Source organism: Barbus barbus (assembly GCF_936440315.1).
Source record: "Barbus barbus genome assembly, chromosome: 34".
Classification (NCBI taxonomy): domain Eukaryota; kingdom Metazoa; phylum Chordata; class Actinopteri; order Cypriniformes; family Cyprinidae; genus Barbus; species Barbus barbus.
Window position 1 is genome coordinate 10,164,850 of NC_136762.1, and position 22,789 is coordinate 10,187,638.

Below are 22,789 nucleotides of genomic sequence, written 5' to 3' on the forward strand. Positions count from 1 at the left end.
GGGTAGGTGTAGGGAGGGCTTTATTGTCCCAATAAGGTGGCATCCATTTAATAATTTGAATTAAGTAAATAAAATGTATTTATATAGCACAGACAAGGAGTCACAAAGTGCTTTACAACACTATCAGTAAAACAAATATTCAGTATTCAGAAAGGCACAGGAAACAAATAACGATTGCTAACGCTTGCCTGTTACATTACCAGTGTTTCCCACAGACTTGGACTTTATTTGTGGCTTTATTTGTGTCTGCATATATGCAAATTAATTATCTGCCAGCAGAAGGCACTTTTAGAGCACGGAGCTTTTTAAAAAAAAATAAAATAAAAAATATTTGTGGCGGTCAGTTTTGATATTGTGGCAGGCCGCCACAAATAAAACAATGTATGGGAAACACTGCATTACAGAACATTAAAATTTCACTTAGCCTACCACAGAGTAAGGAGAGATGACCGAGGACGATGACGAATGATTTGCAGATCATGAGCACCATGAGTCATGACAATCATCTAATCTTGTAAAATGTGTGGTAAGTAAGCTACTGCCGCTCCATAGTAAAAACAGAGTACGTGCGATCGCCAATCTCGAAAGTGAAACTAAAAAGCCATCGTGCATTCAAAAGCAGTTTCAATGCCATGCATAGTAGCGTCTCCCTGATGCCCACAATTATGATTACCTAATGATATAACTGCGAGAGAAAGTATTTTTATAATAATAGTTCTGTAGTACACATCTTTTTTTTTTTTTTTTTTTTAGAAAAAACTATTTTCATTCAAACAAGTCGACAAACTACGCATTCGAGTTAATCGATAAAATCGATTTATCGCCCAGCCCTAGGTGGGACTGTTGTGCAATAGAAGTAGTATTATTGCAACTCATTATTATTTATTTAGAATATGCTTTTAACAACCCGCAACCTGAAGTTAAATGCCTTACAAGAGCTCTATGGTAGTACTTTGTGAACCAACCACTCTTGATCTTGGTTACCAGCCAAGATATTTAACCTCTTAGTCACCCATTTCATTTTAAACCAGATGTTCCCAACCATAGTAACATGTGGCCTGAAACAACCAATCACAAAATAGTGATGGCCCACAAGACTTCAATTTCAAGTATAGTGTTTCTCAAAATATATACCGTTCCAAAGCAGCTTTACAAAGCTTTTTTTAAACTGACTCCATTAAAATATTTTTTTGCCAACACAATGATCAAGATGGATGATCATGAGAAAACAGCCAACAAATTTTAACCATTTTATTGTTTAAATGATGCAATTTTAGACTAGGGATTACAGAATTACAAAAATTTGCCTTTTTGAACAAGGTACGATTAGATTTTTATGTAATATTTTATTACATTATAAATCAATAAATTACAATTATATTGTCCTATATTTTAATATTTAACAATAACTATAATACATTTATATTATATTGCATTGCATTATATAGCAATAAATTACAAACATATTGGGCTATATTTGAATATTTAACAATAATTATAATAATTTTATATTTAAATAAAAATATATTTATAAATGTAAAAAAAAAAAAAATTGTAGATGAAGATGCTGTCCATAGAGTGTTGCTTGTATTTGTATAGACAAAAGAAACGAGAAAAAAACTAAAAGACAAGAGTTGATATCTCCGTCTAAAAAAGCCTGAGTGATTACAACCCAACAGAAGGACATTTTCTGCTCCATTATCTAAAGATGCGTGTTAAGCAGGCAGAGTAGATTATAGCTTAAGGGGGCTTCTTTATAAAGTCTTCCTGTCTATCCCAGTGTTCAATTACTATGCGCCCACTGGGCTAAGAGACGTCACGCCACCCTCTCATTACAGCAGTCTCACACAGCCACACAAGGATTCACACTTTGAAACACTGTGTCTACACACACATTGCTCTGTACAATCTATTGATTGAACTGTACAAAGAGGAGGAGAATCAGACAGAATAAATGTATGAATACCTGATGGTCACATCCGCCTCCAACCCGCTAACATTTCTCTGCAGTGCTCTGTTGAACGATAGGAGAGTGTTCTCTGGAGCCAGCTGAACAAGAGGGAAAAAAAACATATAATTTTTATAATTACATAAAATACAACAAAAAAATAACATGCATGTATAAATATTCATTTATTTAATTATTTTAGGCATGTAACTGGACTCTCTATCTTCAAGCATGATGTAACCAAAAAACATGGAAACGGAAAAGTTAAATTCATGAAATGATTAAGTGAAAAGGATACAGAGAATAAGACATTGCATATTTGAATCCTGTGGAGTTCAGAATGGAAATATCTTTGTTAAACCAAAATGCGAGACTCTTCTCTCCCTGGAGCTAAGCAGTAGCTAAACCTCTTCCTTGCTCTTTGGATATAAATCAATAACATCTCATGAAGGTTCATTGAGTGCTTGAGGGCCAGACACATGCACAATCTACAGCTTTTCTGCGGTTCATGCTTATGCAAAGGCATGCAAGCAGCAACTTGAGATCATCTGCACACTGAGGGTCTAGATGTACTAGTACATGTGACATCAATGCAAAATGAAGGACTCCTCTTTTGAAGCACAAGAGAATGAGAGGAATATATTAGGATCAGTATGCATGTGTCTTTGGAGAGCACTTATGGTTATTGCATTTTTGAATTCTGGCTTTTAAAGCTATGGTGGTTGATACTACACCTATGATCTCCAACCAGCGCCTGCGGTGTGGTAAAGGCTTGTTTTCAATCCAAGTTTGGCTGTTTACAGCTGTAGCTAGGAGTGGCAGAGGACAATTACGGCAAGTTCTTCCAAAAACAACTGTTCACTAATAGGCTAGCTGAAATGTTGCATAACACTACTGCTATAGCAAGCCACCCATAGGAATGATGATTTTATCAATTATTTTTCTGTAGCCCTATTTAGAGGAGGACCAGCTTTTCCCAGAGGAAATTAGGCAAAACATTTTCAAAGGCGATTTTAATACAGACCAAATAAACATCAGATTTTTCTCACACGAACCCTGCAAAATTAGAGAAAATTACCAGTTTTTTTTTTTTTATATACAACTTCTGATAAAGTGAAACCCATTTTTGACTATATATATATACACATACACACACACACACCATATTTATTAGTTTAGATAGACAGATATTAATATTAATATTAGTATTAATATTATTATTAAATATACAAATACTAAATATACAAATACATACAAAATGTATTACTAATTTAAATATAAAATAATTTATTACATTTAAATATAAAATTAACTAGCTCAGAAATGTAATCCTGTCCACATACGGATTTTGACTACGACTGTACAAAAACATTTGCATTTTATTTCTGTGCCGCTATAAAACAGAAATAACATGCACACGTTAAAAGCGTATTTGCCATTTCAGAGCACAATACACCAATGATACACACGGTTGTACTGAAAACCCTTCATAACCACCAAACCTTGAACAACGCCTACACAGAGATTCTCAGCGGCTCTTTCCTGAGTTATATTTAGTTATGGACAAGCCAGGGAAAAGAAATATGAGAAAGATAAATGGTGGGACAGAAAGAAAGAGAGAAAGATAGTGAGGGATGGAAAGACAGAGGAAAGAGATACAGGCACAGAGAGAGGAAGGACCAAACTGCCTCCAGCTATCCTTGATGTAGCCTGAGCTTGAAGTAGCATCTAGGGAAGACAGGAAGTGCACAGCACAATGTTGACAATTTAGAATCTCACCATTGGAGCTCCTTGATGGCCGATGATGGCGGGTGCTGCTTTGAGACTCCCACGCTCCATAATACAGGGTGAGGTGATTGACAGCGGAATGAAGTAAAGTGTGAGGAGAACACTCAGGTAGATGAGGAGAACCAACACCTGAAACCCTAGAGAACCAACAACTTAGTTATCTGCAATTACAACTCAGGCACAGCTTCCAAAAAAGCCTTTTTAAAGGCATAAACTAAAAATGGCTCTAAAATAGCTTTTTGAATCAGTTTGAATGGTGATCACATGTGCTATGTCACCTTTGTTGCAAAAGCTAAGTGTCTAAGTAACTTTCTTTTTTCATATACATATACATATGTAATGTGTTTTCTATCGTTAGTGTTGCTGTAAGCAAGCGGATGTGTTATTATTCATATGCTGTAAAATATTTAAGAAGTTAAGAGTTAAGAAGTGCTGATTCCACATGATTCTCTTTCAAATGTTGCTCGGCCATGACAGTAGCTGACCTGAAATAGAAAACTAGTGTAGAAGTTCAGACTAAAGTATGCAATAACTTCCCTTGCAGCAATGCTAAAAAATGTCTTGGTTTGCATTCTGACACATTTTTGAACACATGATATATGGAACTGAGCTTGCACAGCTATTTTACTTCACATGGCTTGCATAAAGTATGTTTCAGGGGAGAAACAAGTTCTCTAAATGTTAGAGTAATTTAGTGAAATTTACAAATGAAGACACTAACATTCAAAATTGTGGGGGCTGTCATTGCATAATACTTTTTATGATGCATTAAACTGATCAAAAGTGACAGTAAAGACTTTTAGAATGTTACAAAAGATTTCAATTTCAAGTAATTGTTGTCCCTTTAAACTCTATATTAATTTAAAAAAAATCCTTTTTAATAAGAAATGATTATTGCTCACAAAATTAGCATATTAAAATGATTTCCGACGGATCATGCGACACTGAAAACTGAAGTAACAGCTGCTAAAAATTGTACCGTCTTCACAGGAACAAATTACAATTTAGAATATATTTGAATAGAAAACAGTCATTTTAAATTCTAATAATATTTCACAATATAACTGCTTTTACTGTATCTATTTATTAAATAAATGCAGTCTCAAAAATCTCATCAACTCCAAAATGTCTGAATGGTAGTTTATGCTCAGTGTATGTCCCTGAGGAATGAAGAGAAAGTCTTCTGATTAACTAAATATGATGAGCCAGTTAAATCTGTGCTTAGATGAATCAGAGGAGCTTGGGCAAACTGAAATGAGGAATCAATAGCAGTATATTAATTTTCCCTCTAATGCTGTAACATGAAGCACCAGTGCATTGAGCTAGCAGAGATAGCAATGTTTCTCTGTGACGACAGGAATGTATCAGGAAAGAGGATTTCTCTGTGTATCCCTTTAATAATTAACATCCAGTTAATAATGATGCCTAACTGAGAGACTGATCTTTAAGCGAGGAGGTGGATTCATCTTACTGGTTTTCTCTGCTCGCGCCACCTGTCCAGCCACCACCCAGGCCAAAGCGGTAACAGCAGCTAAAGCACCGATGAGCAGGAAAGGACCAGTAGCCTGAAAACAAAGAGACATTAATTTGTGCTTAATACACAAACATACAGAGAATTAGAGAAATGCCTAGACAACTGGAGAAACATTAAAGAGTCTGCAGAAAAAAAGACCTCGCACACAAGAGAAACTTGTAGCCTAAAGGTATACCTTAAAAAGCACTATTTAAAAGTTTGGAGTAAGATTTTTAAATGTTTTTAAAAAATCTTTGCTCACCAAGGTTGCATTTATGTGCTCAAAAATACAGAAAAAAATGTAACCGTTTTCCATTTTACCATATCGTAAAATATAATTTATTAATTTGAAGGCAAAGATTAATATTCAGCTGCCACTACTCCAATATTCAGTGTCACAGGAGTCTTTAAAAATCATTCTAACAAGCTTTTTTTTTTTTACATTTCAATATGCTGCTTATTATTCTTGTGGAAAATGTAATACAGTTTTTTTTTTCTTTGATGAATAGAGAGTTCAAAAGAACAGCATATATTTGAAATCTTTTAATTAATTTAATGCATCCTTGTTGAATAAAAGTCTTAATTTCTTTGGGAAAAAAACTCTTACTGACCCCAAACTGTAGTGCAACTTCAAAAATATACAGAAATTTCCCTGACATTTTAATATTCTCCATGTCTGACTTTTGAAATACCTAATATTTTCTGGTTTTCCAGTACTGTGGGAAACCAGACATCTAAAAAAAAAGCATACCTGAAGAGAAATCCAAACTACATCCCATTCCTCTCCCCACATCTGAGTGACCGATATCACACCAATTATTGTAGAGAGCAAAGCAACTGTCACACCAATCTAGAGAAAAAAAGACCACTTCATTCAGTTTCACTTCATTTCACACAATTCTACTTCATTTATTCAGCAAACTACACTGAAAAAACACACCACTCCATTTCTGTTCATAAACAAACAGGAAATACTACTTTAACTCTGCCAACAGGCCAGAAAGCCTCAGGGCATAACAAGGTGTTTGTGACACTGTGTCAAGGTTAATTTGGGTTGTCTCGCACAAATGGACAAGCTTTTCTTTTTCTATTCTAGAAAAAAAAAGCATTTCAGAGGTTGACGAGTACCTTGTGGAGCCAGTGGAGGTTTAACTGCTGCCCGGCAGCCACATGGCACAGGGCTAAAATCTGGACCGAAAAAAAGAACAAATAAATAACAAATATTACATTCAGTGAAAAACTGGATGACAGCAACTGTTCAGATGAGGTGATAACTGGGGTATGGAGTTAAAACATCATAATAATGCTAAATGGTGACATGTATACACATGTCTGAGAGAGATTGTTAAAGCACTAGTGGTTTTGGAGAGGTTTTAGTATGCAAATCCAAAGTGCAGTATCACTGCTACAGAGCAGTTATAACTCACCATTAAAAATGTAATATAGGTGAAACCAGCTGCTGTAGCGGCCAATATGGGAACGGTTCCATCACTCCACTCCCCTGAACGGTTATATAAATACCTGTGGGAGCACAATACCGGAAAAAAAAAAAAAGTTATCAGTTGATTATTCAGCATTAGAATTCCTGGTTGTCTTATGTTCTCCATAATGGTCAGACTGCATTAAGGCCTAATCAAATAACCAAGCCCCTGAAAAACAAACAGAAGCTACTAATCTTTTGACTGGCTACACATTTCTCTTACTCGCTCCTATGAGAGCTCAGGATTATATAAGTATACTTTTCCCAAAGATGTGGATGACAGAGGCATCTGTTTTGCAAAAAGCATCATCTGCCTATAGTGTGTATCTTTGAAACAAAGGGAGATAAAACACATGAGACCATAGAGAACAGTTTCAAGGTCAGTATTAGCTTTCAGCAACATCTAAACTCAGCGGCTGTGATCAGAATTGAACACTGGCTAATGTTTTCCTGAATACTGTGCAGTAAACTTCTCTATGCTGTTTAGTAATTTATAAAAATGGTGAGTGCGAAAGTACATAGTATTCCTCAATATGCTTCAACTAGGTATGCTATGTATGTTTGTCACATGACATCTTCACACAGATGTTTAATTTAGAGAGGAGCATAAAGCAAGATAAAAGTTAAATAAGATAAAAATTGCGTAGTATGCAATAAAGAAAAACTTTTCATGTAATTCTGTGACAAATGACAAATGTTACAATATTACATAAAAAAATAACCTTTTCCAATTTGATCAACAGAAATGGCTGAATATAAGATACTCTTACTTTTGTAAGGTCCAATTCTCTATATTTATAAACCATTAACTACGACTTTTGCCTCAAAGTTATTAAGGTAGTTGTTAAGTTTAGGTATTGGGTAGTATTAGGGATGTCGAATATGGTCATTCAGAATTGGTTTTGTGTACTAATAAACAGCCAAAATATTAATACTAAACATGCTAAAAAGCAACAAATAGTGAGAATCGGTCCCTATATTAAAGTGTTAATTATTTTGTGTTGAATTTTTTGTTCAGCAAAGATGCATTCAATTGACCAAAAGCGGCAGTAAAGACATTTATAATATTACAAAAACATTTTATTTTAAACTTTCTATTCAAAGAATCTTAAAAGAAAATTATCAGTTTCCATAAAAAAAAAGAATTGCCAAAGTAATAAAATATATTTTAAAATAATTGTAAAATTAAAACAGGAAACGGTTATATTAAACTGTAATAATTATATTTCACAGTATTACTATGTTTTCTGTATTTTTTAAATAAAATAAATGCAGCATTGGTGAGCAAAAAGACTTCTTTCATAAACATTTAAAAATTCTTACTGATGCCAGACTTTCACACATGTACTTATATACTGCAGCAATAGTAGTATGTTAGTATGTTATACTGAGCCTAGGATCAGAATGGAAACATGGGGCGGGCAGACTATAGATCACCCATAAGCACTCCTTCAGGATTGATTGGCTAAATGCAGCTCAGTGGGTGGAGCCATATCAAGGGTTTGCCTGCTGGATGCATTCCCTGTCTGATCACAGATTCTACATGCACAGTCCTCCAGGGCAATAACTGGAGGTCGTTGTGAATCAACTCTCTTGTCCTCTACAGTAACATCAAGGACTCATGTGCCTCCCCTGAGACCGTGCGGGGGGAGGGGGAGGCCACAAAAAGGAGGAGAGAAGTGACAATGAAAAGAAAGAGAAAACAGGAGATGAAAGAATTATAAAAGATCAGGAGAAAATGACCTTGAAGGACAAAGCAAACAATGGCTTTCATTGTCACGTTGTTTTTAATGTCCTCAACCAGTTTTCCAGAGTGTGTGGCTCCTGGAAAATATAAGATTATGTAGCAAAGGGTACTGTAAAAACGTCAGAGCATGATTTAATAGCTAAACCATAACTGGATGTAAATGTGAGTGTTTTTGTGAGTTTAATATTACACAGGATCATGCAGATATGTTATAGTTTAAATTATATATAAATGAATAAATATTATACATTAAAGTAATATATATTATAAATATATATTTTAGCTCTGTATTTTACGCATACTATATTTAGTACACAAAAGTGAGCAATAGACAAAAGAAAACATTGCATTTGGTCCTAAATCAAAAAATCCACTCTAATCAATTTGACCTTGCATTTAATGTTTAACTAGAAATATCAACAGCCTGAATTTAACAGCTTTTTTCTTGACTTAGTTTAATTGGAATCACAAAAGCTAATACATTTTGCATTCAAACAACAACACTCGTCTTATGAATTAATTGCATACTGCATTCTGTTTTACATACTAAACGTACTATGACGTATACAGTATACACTGCATAGTATGCAGTGAGCTATTCCATTCTGAATACTAGCCAAAAACAGTCTAGTCTATCTATTAGAATTACATGCAATCTGTTCTATCAGAGAACTTTCCATGAACTCTGGATTACTTTGAGAGTAGGATTATGCCAAATTTGTTTTTGGGAAAGCTGATGAGTTTCTTAGATATGTCTCTTCAGAGATTGTGGGATCGTTGACGAAAGTGTGTGATTTTATAAGGCCTACTCACCAGTTAAACTCACTGTAGTCGTTGTGGGCCTCCCACCAGAAGTAAAACCATACCAGTAACAAGGAGAAAGTGCAGAAGAGAATGAAGGACCACAAACACTCCCACTGGAACGAAGAAACACAACAAATAAAAACTGTTTATTTAAGAGTTCAAATAAATCTGTTACAAAATGTTTGTCTATCAACATCAGTATTATTAAATGTGTTGGTGCCAGCGTGAATTAATACGGTCACTGTGAGAAACTGTGCCAAAAGAAAATCTCAAGAACAAATATTTCAAAATACGGTTTAAAAAATTGAGTGAAATTTAATATAGAGTTTTCATAGTGCCTCAGGTCATGACTGCATATCACATTAAAGTCAGTTAATATGAATAGAGCAGCTTCAATAGTGAGATCTGCCTTCATCACAGATTCATTAGGGAAACATTAGTTCTGCTCTATGCAGGTGAATGAAAGGGCCTTTCTGTTGCCTGCATTCAGCTCTCACTTTCTCAACTAAGTCAACCAAGAGAAGCATCAAAATGTACAGGAAATACAAACACTACATTTACTTCATATCTGCAATAAAGGAAATGTTCACCCAAAAATGAAAATGTTCTATAATTTACTCACCCTCGTGCCATCCAAGAAGTAGAGGAGTTTGTTACTTCATGAAAACAGACTTTTAGAAATGTAGTAATACATCACTTTCACAAGTAATTCACAAGCCATTAAAAGATGGACTGGAGCCGTGTTGATTACTTGTGGATTATTGTGACGTTTTTATCAGCTGTTTGGACTGTCATTCTGACGGCACCCATTGACTGCAAAGGATCCATTCGTGAGTAAGTGATGTAATGATAAATTTCTCCAAATCGGTCCTTGGATGGCATGAAGGTGAGTAAAATTTCATCAAATTTGGTACTGTACTTTTGTAGGCTAACATGTATCCCTAGTACATACAGCCACAATGCTATTTGTGCTCCAGCTCAAATCTTCCAGTGAATAAATCTGGCTCTCTATTAGCATTTCTCACACCCAGAAAGTCAAGTATTCAAGAATATTTTCTTTAAGATCGAGTTTCTTTTTTTTATTTATTTTTTTAATAATGCACTGTCTATGACACACAATGAAATAGGTTTTGTGTATTAATGAAATGGCTAGTGTGCAATTCCATAAACCATGAAAAACAAATAAAACATTTATTTCTGAATAATTAATGTCGGAATAGACTAATATAATTTTAAAATCAGTCATTTTCGTAATGGTTTTCCTCTTTAATCTACCTTAGGGATTTAGTGTCAGTCCCGTATATGGCAGACAACTTCCTCTAATTCCTGCACATGATTTGCATAAGGTTTTATCGTTTTGGAAAATGGACTAGAAGTGGGCATAAGATTACAAGTATAAACCACCCACAATAATAAAAACCATGACCAATGTGGTTAAATCAAATCCAATTCTGTTAAGAAAGATTGAAGGTTACATGAAGAAATGACAGTTCTTACTGCACAATAAAGAACATGAAGGCCGACAGCTCCTATTTAAAAAAAAAAATTATATATAAATAAATTAAATTAAATCAGTGGAGACACACTGACAATCTTCTTCCTCATCACTACACAAAGAATGAAAACAGCAGGTCAATAAAAATGGTTTCGTTCAGAAATTAATTATCTGCTTGGCTTACAAAAAGCAGTTAGAAAGCATGTATTAATTCCTAAGCCCCATCATCCAAAAACGCCTAAATATAGATGTGTAAAGAGGATTATGGGTAATTCTGAGTAGAAAAATAATACACGCAAATAAATGCTGCTAAACCTGAGATCTCCCACCAGCATCACAGACTGTCTGAAGGCGCAAAAGCAATATAACACCATAAAACAGGTCGAATGTCAATTGCAGTATTGTTTTTCCAAATGATTTTTCCAACTACTTTAAAAATGGCACCAGACTGAGAACAACAGAATCAGAAATGTTCAGCACTGACATCACCTGCCAAAAGACATTAGCACAACCGTAGAGTGTTGGTGGTTGCAGGGCGTTACTATGCCGTTATCTGATTGGCTTTTAGCATGATGCTAAGCAGTTAATAATAATAATAATTCATTACATTTATATAGCGCTCTACATTGTGAGGGGTGGTGTCTCCTCGTCCACCACCAGTGTGCAGCATCCACCCGGATGATGCGACGGCAGCCATAGTGCGCCAGAACGCCCACCACACACCAGCTTACTGGTGGAGAGGAGACAAAGTGATGAAACCAATCAGTGTAAGGGGATGATTAGGAGGCCATGATGGTCAGAGACCAATGGGAAATTTGGCCAGGATGCCGAGGTCACACCTCTACTCTTTTCGGAAGACATCCTGGGATTTTTTAATGACCACAGAGAGTCAGGACCTCGGTTTAACGTCTCATCCGAAAGACGGTGCTTTTTGACAGTATAGTGCCCCGAGTTATGATATGGCTCAGGTCCCTTGTCCAATGCAAGTCTTCAGGGTTTTTTTACATTTTTTCAGGGATGTCCAATATTTCAATTGTTTATGGCATGACTTATCCTTCATAACCTTGAACACACAACCTTAACGAGATGACAATAGTTCAGCACATTAATTGATAAACACGGCTGTTTTTGGCACTCATGTGGTTATAACAGCTGAACAGATTGCCATGACATCATCAGGGCCAATGAGCAACAAGCAGCATAAATCTTAACAAGAGGGATTCAGAGTAGAGCTGGGCGGCAAATTGTGTCTTCTCTAAACAAGAATATTATCTCATCATTAAGCCTCAAAAAGCTTACTTTCAAAAGCCTCGTTTCATCCCCTCCCACTGATCTGAGATGACAGCACGACTCCACCACTTAGTACCAAAGTAAACTCACATTTTCCTGAGGGGAGAGTTGAATTTGTATTGTGTGTCTATGACAGCGTTTCACGTTGTAACAATCACAGAGTTATCACAGAAACACTTCTATGAAGAAAATCAAAGTAACAATTCTCTTTAACACGATCCCGGCAAAGCTCTGCATGGCACATTTGTTCCCTGTCGATACTACACTCGTACTGCGTCGCTAGACGCTATGGGGAAAAACTCCTTTTTCTCAGAGGACTGAAGACTTTTTCCAATCACGCAGTGTGACTGCACGGCCATTGGTTCGCGCAGTAATAAAAAACGAACCAATGGCTCGTCAGTGGTACTGCATGAGCCTATGGCGGCAAAGCCCGCCAGAGCCCGCCAGAAGGGGCGGGGTCATCTGGCTATATAAGTGGGCGCGTCGCCATAGGAAAACAGATCAATTCTCCTTCAGCAACGACCTCTTCGCTGAACCAGGACTCCAGACGCTCGCCGTTGACACGCATCGCTGCGGATTGGAAGGCTGCCTTTTTTCCCCGCTCCCCGCTGATCCAGCCCGCTTCGCCGAGCTGCTTCAGCGATCAGAGCGGACGTCAGCTCGTCCCCTGCTGCCATCCGGCGAGCCTTCAAGAAGAGCAAATTTCTTCTAAAAGAGCAAGCGGCGTTGTTGCAAATGCCGCGCCGTCAGTGCGTCTCGTGCAAGCTTTCGCTGCACGATGCCGACGGCCACTCAGAGTGTGTTTCCTGCTTGGGTAAATCCCACGCAGAGGCCGCTCTGAGCGAGATGGAATGTTCATACTGCATGAACATGAGTCTCGTGACTCTGCGCGCTCGGATCGTTTTCTTTTCAGAGAGCGATTCCGCCCCTCGCGCTCTCCCGTTTTCTTCCTCCCAGGGACCTGGTGGGAAAAAACGGCGGGGTAAAGGGCTTAAGCGCTCAGCGGCGAGCGAGCTCACGCCGGCTCAGACCCCGCGTGCCTCGCCCCCGCTATGCAGAGTGGATTCTCCCGTCCTCTTTGAGCACGCGGATCAGCGTCCCTCGGTTGGCGTGAGTGACGTGATCTCGTTCGGTGCTTTTGAGGAGGAGCTATTAGATGACAGCATGTACCACTGTCGAGCCATTGCAGTACCACTGACGAGCCATTGGTTCGTTTTTTATTACTGCGCGAACCAATGGCCGTGCAGTCACACTGCGTGATTGAAAAAGTCTTCAGTCCTCGGAGAAAAAGGAGTTTTTCCCCATAGCGTCTAGTGACGCAGTACTCGTTCCCGTATCTAAGGGAACCGAGGTTACGTTAGTAACCGAGTACGTTTTAATGCTGTAAAGACTCCCGCTAATTGGTTAAGGTGGGGTGAAATGGCATGGTTACAGTGGCTGCCTTCAATTACCTTCATTAAGTTAAATAGGCTTATCTGCTGCTGAAATATGGGTATGATAACAATATCTCAGACTAAGATCTGCCAAGCACTGGCTGCAATTATGAAAATTAGCCAACAGATTTTTTAGCATTTCCTGAGCAAACAACCAAGCCAAGCTGAACCACTGCCCAAAAACAAGACAGCAGCTTTTCCTTGGAGTGCCTTGACTTTGACGCCCCGGAATCATATAATTTATTCATACTGTAAGTATTTTGCGTGCACATCTGCTCCCTTGAGGCACCAACTGTAGTTCAAAATCCCACTGACTGCTAAATATCTATTCCACAGAGGCAAAGGGCAAAGAACACGGGGAGGCCGGCTTCCTGATGTGAGACAGTGAAGGAGAAGCAGTGGGTGGAAGTGAGCGGATTGAAAAATGGAAGTGGAAAAGGTAGGGGAGTAGCTGAACAACGACCTAAATCCCATCCTTAAGCGAGGTGCAAAATCAGGTTCTGATCTGGTCTGGAACAGATGTCACGTAACCCATTAAAGGAACTTTTCAAAGAAAAGATGTTTTATTCATAGAGCGATTATTATACTGGTGTACAGTAGTACCTTTCGATATGTGACTACACAACTGAAAATAAAATGTCACTTGAGGTAAAATTCAGGTCATGTGGAATTAAAATGTGGCTGTATATAAAGGACTATGCAAAAATTACCTTTACTAACCCACATGGATTCAATTTAACACTACTAGTGCTTAAAGCTTTTTGGATTGGATCATTTCTACTGAATAGACCAGTTGTATAGTGGAAGAGGTGTGATGTACAGTACATTCTCACTATAGTGTTGGTATTTGCATAAGGGTATTTTTGGTCCTGAAAGTAGTTCACTACAGCTCGACAATGTCTGCCTGAGGGTTACAGCCAGATATGCTGGATGTCTAAATGAAAACGCTGTGAACCTGACCAATTTCCACTTGAAATTACACATTTATTTCTATTCAAAGTGTTCCATTGATGTTAATTGCTATGTAAAATTGTTGTGGGTCAACAATGTGCCACAAAGAGTACTTTTATAAGCTGCCTTTGCAAATATGCACAAAATTGAATATTTATTTTTAAACATGGATGACAAAGAACTAAATGTCAGATGCACATAAATCTCTACTCAAAAGCACTGACTAACCAGATCTGAAAATTGATGAATTCGGTCATCATTTACTCACCTTCATGTCATTTCAAACCTATATTACTTTTTCCTCTGAAGAACATAAAAATGAATGAAAATGTTATTTGGAAAAATGTCATAGTGAAAGTCAATGAGGTTCAAAACAACAGAGTTTATCTTTTTGAATTAACTATACCTTTAACATCGTTCTTTGTTTTTCTCCAATGTAAGCATAACCTAATAATCTGCATGTTGACAGACAGGGAAAGATTAAATCTGACAAGAACAAGCATTGTAGGTCACCTTGTAGGAAATGCTGGCACTAGATAACACACCCATAGATAAATTCATCAAAGCCATTTACGAATGCTGAAAACATGAGCCCTGAATGACTGCAACTGGACTACTGGAGTGGAGAATCTTAAAGCAATGTCCTCCTAATGTGAATCCAAGTAAATGAAGAACATTGCAGTGAACAGATTACTATGTGCAATACAGCGTCTAGAGAACAGAATGTAATCACAGGCATAATCTGTATTCCTGAGGGATGGCAAGTGTTTAAGAGCCCTGGTCTGTTGCTGATGCATGTACATGTCTGTGAGTTTATTCCAATCGTCTGCGGCGGTTTTGTACACGCTGTAAGCAGGTACATGGGTAGAGTCACTGTCTGTCATTGCGCATCATGTCTGTGGTGACACTCTGTCCTCAGTACCGACTGGAAAAGGAGAACGTTTTAACAGTGTTTTTACAAGACCACAATGTATTTAAACTGTTTACCAGCGAGGTGTAAAGAGAGATATTTCATCCAAAAATTAAAAAACCTGTCACTATTTACTTACATCATTCCAAATCCATTTGACATTCTAACATTTATGAAACACAAAAGATGATATTTTGAAGAATGTTCATAACCAAGCAATTTTGGTGACCACTAACTTATACTAAAAACACAGATACTGCGTCCCAAATGACGCACTATACACTATGCACTTATACAGAGGGGTGAGAACCAGAAAGGTGCAAGTAACATTTCACCAACTTTACAGGAGAGTCAAAACAATAATTTTATCATAGTTTGATCAGACTTTGTGTACTGATTTCAATTGTTCGTAATAAAAATAAAAAAAAAATTGTACACTCATGGATGACAGTACTTTTTCCAGTAGAAAGAGCTCATTAAGAGCTTTCATTTGAGATATATATGTATATCCATTTCACCAAAAATGCCACTTACGCCCTTCTGGTTCTCACCCCTCGTTATGTACCATGTACTCAACAGTGTATGAATTTTAAAAGGTGAAGGAGTGGATCACAGATCTACAATGGCCTTCATAATATTAATTATAATATTTCTTGAATAATTATTAATCAGTTACATTTATGCATGTTAGAGAATAAGTTGATTATGGCTTTAGTCTGCCTTTCTACTCTCTAAGAAGTTGCTCTCATTGTGTGTGTAACCATGCCAGATAAGGTTTAAGGCTGAGGCAACCTTGAAGTAAGATTAGTGTTTCTCTGCGCATGCGTGTTAGTATCTGTCTGTACAGGGAGAAGCTCAGACAGTCTAGGACAAACGTTCCGCTGCTGATGTCCAGCGTATCAGATATACGTCTTCGGAGAGACGTATTGCGTCGGACCTCTGATCACTTGTCACTAAAATAGTCGTCAGAAGATATGCTTCAAGCTTGCGTCCATATGTGGAAATTGTCTAAGTTTATCTAGGTTTTAGAACCAATCAGAATTGATTATGTATTGACGCAATTAGCAACCTCTGTTAGGGTATAATTGCTGGTGTTTTTGAATTGTAAAGCAGAGCGGCCTACGAACTCCATTGCGAGTGTTGAAGCTGACTTCTGCTGATGAAACTGCAAACTATTTTCTTCAGTAAATTTTTCTTTAATTAATCGCATCTCTGACTCCTGGTCTTTGTTCATCATACCTGGTCCTTGGGTTTTAACTGTTATTCTCCAACAAAGGTTATTTTGTCATTAATTATAGGAGTTTGATAGCCCCGCTCCTTTCGCAATGTAATTAAAGCTGCGACAGTTGAGTGCATGAAGTGTCCAAAATTCCACGCTTCATTTTTTCGGTTATATTTTCGGTGCATCATCCAGAATTTTCAATGTGAACATACTACTCGCATTATTTATACTACAAAACGTCATAGAATAGTGCATAAGTACTGTACGTGATTTGGGACCCACCTAGAGACATCTCTCAGAATATATTTTTTAAGGAAAGGACTTCTTTTATGTTCCACAGCAGAAAGTAATTCAGGTTGGAACAACATGAGAGTGAGTAATTGATGACAGAATTTAGATTTTGGGTTGAACAGCCCCTTTAAAATGGTATTTTTAGGGATGCACCAAAAGCTTGAATGCCATAGCCAGAAAACATGAACAGAAATGGTCATATATTTCCAAATTTAGGGTTTTTGTTTCAGGGCGTCATCAAGGTAGTTTTTCTTTCCAAATTTTTGGGACTATTTTTCAAAAGTAAACAAACTTGAGAAAAGTTTGCTAAACACTCAAACACTAGCTATTCTCATACTGCAGCAGGATATGACTATCAGTCCTGTTTGGAGGCTTACTATGGTTGTGTTTATAGATAAATTTGTTATGAAAGAGATTGACCGCCACATTCTATAAACTGTGACTCACAATCGAATTTTAAGAGTGCTTTTAGTTGATGTGTGCTGTATGAATGGAAGCAAAGTCAACAACTAGCTGTATGCTCTGTCATTGACGCATGCATGTGTACCACACATTGTGATTTACAACTTTCTGTCAATCACGATAGAGCTGTCAACCTCTCTCAGACGAAAAACATTTGAGAAAAGGAAACTGTGGAAGTGTTTGGGTAGATCCTGAAAGCTTTCAGCAACATCTTTTTAAATAAATAAATCCTTTTATTTAGCAAGAGTGAAGAAAAAAAAAGTATCAAAAATATTAGGCAGCACAACCATTTTTGAATGTGATAAAGTCATTTCAAATTATCTTCAACAAAACTACCGTTTTAACTGCATTTTTGTATCAAATAAATGCAGCCTTAATAAGCATCAGTGACCTCTTTAAAAAACATTTTCAAAATCTTTTGGACGGCACGATATATAATGGATCACAGTTATTGCACTACATGTTGGTTGCTGCTGGTATTGTGTTTTGTGAGCTATATTGGTTTTCACAGACCACACAGGGGCTTGTGGGAGAAAATGACACTCCTATTCACGTGCCCTTTGTGTTGGGATACGTAAATGGAAAAACTCTCAATTATTACTGAGGAGGGATCTCTTTTCAGTGGAGCACAACTTACAGCTTAAACAGGAGACGAACACAGACATACACACTCTTACAAAACACAAAGACAGGCTTCATATAGAGTAATTCAACAGAACTACTAGTCATATTAGACCACTGTACACCATGCTCTACTGGGGTTAATGCACAAAGGCTTTGTATTGAGTTTGAAATGCCAAACAGAATCTCTCCGCTCCAATAATTTCACAGATCGAGTCTGGAATCATGAAATATGGATGCGCTTTGCATCATCCCTGGTCTCTCAGCTCAGAGTTTAGTATGTCATATAAGGGCGAGACCTGGACAATAAAACTATCAACTGTGGCAGGATGGGACTACGTTCAAGTTTTTATGTATAAGTAAAGACAGCATATCCTGTTTCACTTAAAAGTGACAGGAAACTACATTAGCTGTATTCATTGAGAATTGACACCACAGTGCATTCTGGTCTTGGTATCTCTCTCTCTCTCTATCACAGACAGCTGAACTGGCTGTTTCTGTGGACAGGGTCAGGCCTCCCGCTGCGGACAGTCAAGACTGAGCCGAAATCGCTGACAGCACAGTACAAGCAGCTGAGAGCCAGAGAACAACAGGAAACCAGGGCAATGGCGTAGTCTTCTTTTGTGAAATTAAAATGGAAATATACATCTTATCTGATATGGCTCATTATATTATAGTAGGCATTGATCCAACTGCACTCTGATTGTAGATGTGATGCATATTTCCATCTAGTTGACTCCCACTATGTTCTGAATCCAAAAACGGCTCATACACCTACCCTGAGCATGGAACGCCAATGGATTCGAATGGAAATACTACAGAATTTTGATAACACAGAAAGGGATGATTTTCACATGCAATTATCATGGTATTCACTATAAGGCACTTGAATACCATGGAATACCATAGTATGTCAAAAAAATTGTAAAGAAATACACAAAAATCACAGTATTATCATATTACCATGTTCAAACTATGTGTGTGTGTGTGTGTGTATATATATATATAAAATTATTAATTATACTACAAATTATATAAAATTAAGTGTTTGTGTGTAATATACAGTATATACACATACACACATTTCTTTACAATTATATATTTTATATAAATAATTCACACATTTTATCTCATCTATAATATACATTTTAAATATATCAAAAACACTTTAAAATTATATTAATTTCAATTTTTAAAAAATGCATGCGATTTAAATTATTATAATTGTTTTTTTTTGTTTTTTTAAGTAAAATATAGTTAATGTTATAGTTCATGGATTCTTTCACCCATTTTATTGTCTGCCTAGCAAAGGAAAAAAATTTTAAAATAACCTCAGATCCACTGGAATAGTTCCTGCATGATTTAATGTCAGTATTATGAGTAAGCACCAATAACAAGGACATACTTTAAAATGAAGTTTGCAAATGATTATCAAACTTACTCCCAGACAAATTCTTTAGTAATTGATGTAGTTTCCCTGGTGTTGTGTGACGATCCTCCTTTCATTATCAACATTATCCTCCAACTTTATCTTGTATGGAGTCAAAACAACGCCGCATATATTTGCAAGAGAATTGAAGTTTTGCAAACTAAAATGAAAGTATAGAGAAAAAATAATGGGCTTTTTGCAAACAAAAATAAAGAATTGCAAAATATAAATGAAACGGAGCAACAGCAATGATTTTGCAATGCATATTTTCCATGGCCATATCTACAAATTTTTTTGCAACGCTGCTTTTATTTTGCGTTTCAGTCAAGTTTGAGCTTGCGATACCTTGTTTTAAAGCTAGTGAATAAAAGAAACGATCCACCCGCATGCCTCTGCTCAAACGACAGTGCCTGGATCAGTTGTGATCTGCGTCTCGGGCCTGATGACGTCACTTCCAGGGAGGCGTGCCCAGGCCTGTTATACACGCCCCGTCCCTTGACTCCACCCCCACGTTAAAACGGTGCCACAAAGTGAGACGCGCAGAAATGTGAAGCGCAAAGGGGAAAAGAGTATCGTAAGCTCAAACTTGACTGAAACGCAAAATAAAAGCAGCGTTACAAATAAATTAGTAGATATGGCCATGGAAAATATGTATTGCAAAATCATTGCTTTTGCTCCGTTTTATTTATATTTTACAATATTTTTATTTACAAAACTTTTTTTCTCACAATACTTCATTTTCTTTTGCAATTCTTTATTTTTGTTTGCAAAACTTATTTTCTTGCAATAATTCATTTTCTTCTTTCTTCTTTCTGTTTGCAATACTTAAATTCTCTTGCAAATATATGCGGCATTGTTTTGACTCCACAATCTTGGTTTCTCTGACAACCATCTCTCCAGCCCTTCTCAGCAACATGAACACGGTCAAAATCTGTCACTGATTTTCAACGCAAAGTCTTCTCCTTTCGCTTGCGTCTCATCTTACAGCCTGATTCTCTGTAAAGGTCCCTTTGGGAGAAGACAGTTGGGACACAATTGCTTGTCAGAGTGCACATCTGAAAACAGTAATGCTCTAAGGCAAAACTCCCTCTGAAGGAAAGCAAACATTAATAAATAAACCATTCAGGGATATTTGATTAGCATGATTAAAAAAAAAAAACACTGAATGAAAAGACAGGCCTATAGGTTTTCCATTAACACTTGTGTGTTGATGAGCCACTGCAACTATTTGGAGAGACCATGGTAAAGGAAAAGCGTTACACGTTACACTTACAGTGGCAAATGAAAGGGCACACATTCCCATGACACACACAAATTCACAGCTGCTATTCTAGCTACATATTCCACTAACATAAATTATACAGACCTGCAATGCTTTGATTAAAGTCTTTTACTAAAGCAGAACATCCTCCTCGTGGACTCTTGGCCTCGCTCACTGCATTAGGCAATGAGGATAATACCATTTGTTGGCAGTCTGGAGACGGCTCTTTCAACACACATAAATAACGTCACAATTCCACTGATGCTCAGCGCATGTCCTTTAATTAAATGCAGGGAAGCAGTATCTTAGACAAAAAGTACTTTTATGCTTAAAAGACTGATCGTTACTTACTTATACTTGACTCTATTGAAGCAGATGTGAGCAAACCCAAATCAAAAGACCCTTAAACAAAAGGACTCAATTTCTAGAACATCATTAAATATAGTAAAATCAGTAATGAATTGCTTCCATCTCACTTTAATGTGTTATAACTGAATAAGGTCTGGTAATTCAATATGTTTACAGTGCAAATGTTGATTCAAAATACACTAAGAACATTTTTAAATGGCTGGCAATGTGATAAGATCTTTAAGTTTCTTAAGCTTGTGTTCTCATGTTGACACTAAATCATCCATGTCTATGCACAAAACAAAGACAATGATAGCTGTGTCACATTGATCTGAGTGACAAATAAACACCACAAGGAAACAGAGTTTGCGATCAGTTAATGAATTTCTGACCCCATACTGAACCGTGAACCTTGACTAATCGAAACTTTGATCTTCTCAAAATAGTTTTCTTGGAAACTATGACTCAACATGTGACCTGATTAATTTCCAATCCTAGTTGACCTACACTTTTAAAAATAAAGCTTCCAAAAAGGGGTTTTAGTAACAATGCAATAGAAGAACCATTCTGTGTGCAGTTCTTAAAGAACCTTTTTTTTTTCCTTAATGGGAATAATATTTTAATAATTTGAGGAACCTTCAATTGTAAAGAACCTTTTGCGCAATAGAAATGGTCCATGAATGTTAAAGGTTCTTTTAAGAGTGTATTATGCTTTCAAAACAATCTGCATATGTATAGGTTGTTACTTAAGTGTGAACCTGCCTTAAATAAGGTTCATGGAAATATGTCCCGAAACACTTCACATCACAGCAAGATGGTTTGGCGACGGGATAACTCACTTTGGTGGTGTCATCATGTGACCGCTGGTAGCGTTTCCAGCGGCATCCGTAGATCCCGGTTAGGCATGACAAACACAGCTGTCTCTCATAGACCTGTAATGGTTGGTGCTTCACCATGCTCCTTCAATCCAGACTCCAACCCGCCTCACTATCATCCCACTGATCACCAAGGACCCTGTAGAAAGACACACACAGAGCAAACAGCATATTAGCATTAGCACCATGTGACACTTAAAATGGCTGACACATCCATAAATCTTATGAGGGGAGCAGTGGAGGAACAAGCCTCGATTTCCAACATTGTCACTGCTCAATGCCATTCCAAAGATCGTGTGATACCGAAAACTAGAATAATGGCAAAAAATTAAGCTTTTCCATCAAAGGAATATTACATTTTAAAAACATTCAAATAGAAAACAGTATTTTAAATTGTAATCATGTATCACAACATTAGGTTTTACTGCATTTTAGATAAAAAAAAAATGCAGCCTGGATGGACATAAGAGACTTCTTTCTGTCTGTGGATCCCATAAACACCTGAAAACTGTCAGCGTAACAGTAGTGAACCCTCCACTGTTCTCGCGTTCATGTGTGCCAGTCACCAGATCGAAACTGTGCCTGTAGTAATCATCGCTGAATTGCCCAAGAGAATAAATTCACCTTCTTGCAGCCTCAGCTCTGAGATTTTCCCTAGCTTATCAGTCTCTGTGAGTGAGGGACTAAGCCTCTGGAACCCTTATCAGGAAAGCCAGGGTGGCCCTGGCATCAGCCAAAACACTGTCATCTAATGAGACAGCTTTTCATTTGCACAAATCCAAGCACTGTGAAAAAAGCTGACAGAAAAGTGCTTCAATGATGTCCATTGTTGATTTCTGCTACAAATCTGCTTAAAAAGTTATGTTTAAGAAATGATGTTTAAAATACAAGAGTTTAAAAGGTTTGGGGTCAGTATTTATT

At 37.1% G+C, this 22,789-nt stretch overlaps 1 protein-coding gene across 6 annotated transcripts in view; it reads right to left on the reverse strand.

Moving 5' to 3' along the window:
- The window catches only part of LOC306853893 (glycerophosphodiester phosphodiesterase domain-containing protein 5-like), a 49,864-nt gene that overhangs the window by 11,206 nt on the left and 15,869 nt on the right, over positions 1 to 22,789 (reverse strand). For all 6 annotated transcript variants that reach the window (XR_013782780.1, XR_013782781.1, XR_013782782.1 and 3 more), the window contains 8 exons: positions 21,833 to 22,007; positions 9,290 to 9,393; positions 6,677 to 6,770; positions 6,378 to 6,437; positions 6,001 to 6,099; positions 5,208 to 5,301; positions 3,728 to 3,873; positions 1,967 to 2,049 (listed from right to left, as the gene is read on the reverse strand). Coding sequence is in view for 3 of the 6 variants with exons in the window: in XM_079391578.1 (XP_079247704.1) it covers positions 1,967 to 2,049; positions 3,728 to 3,873; positions 5,208 to 5,301; positions 6,001 to 6,099; positions 6,378 to 6,437; positions 6,677 to 6,770; positions 9,290 to 9,393; positions 21,833 to 21,949 (797 nt within the window). In the remaining 3 variants the exon portion in view is untranslated. The remainder of the gene's footprint in view (positions 1 to 1,966; positions 2,050 to 3,727; positions 3,874 to 5,207; positions 5,302 to 6,000; positions 6,100 to 6,377; positions 6,438 to 6,676; positions 6,771 to 9,289; positions 9,394 to 21,832; positions 22,008 to 22,789) is intronic.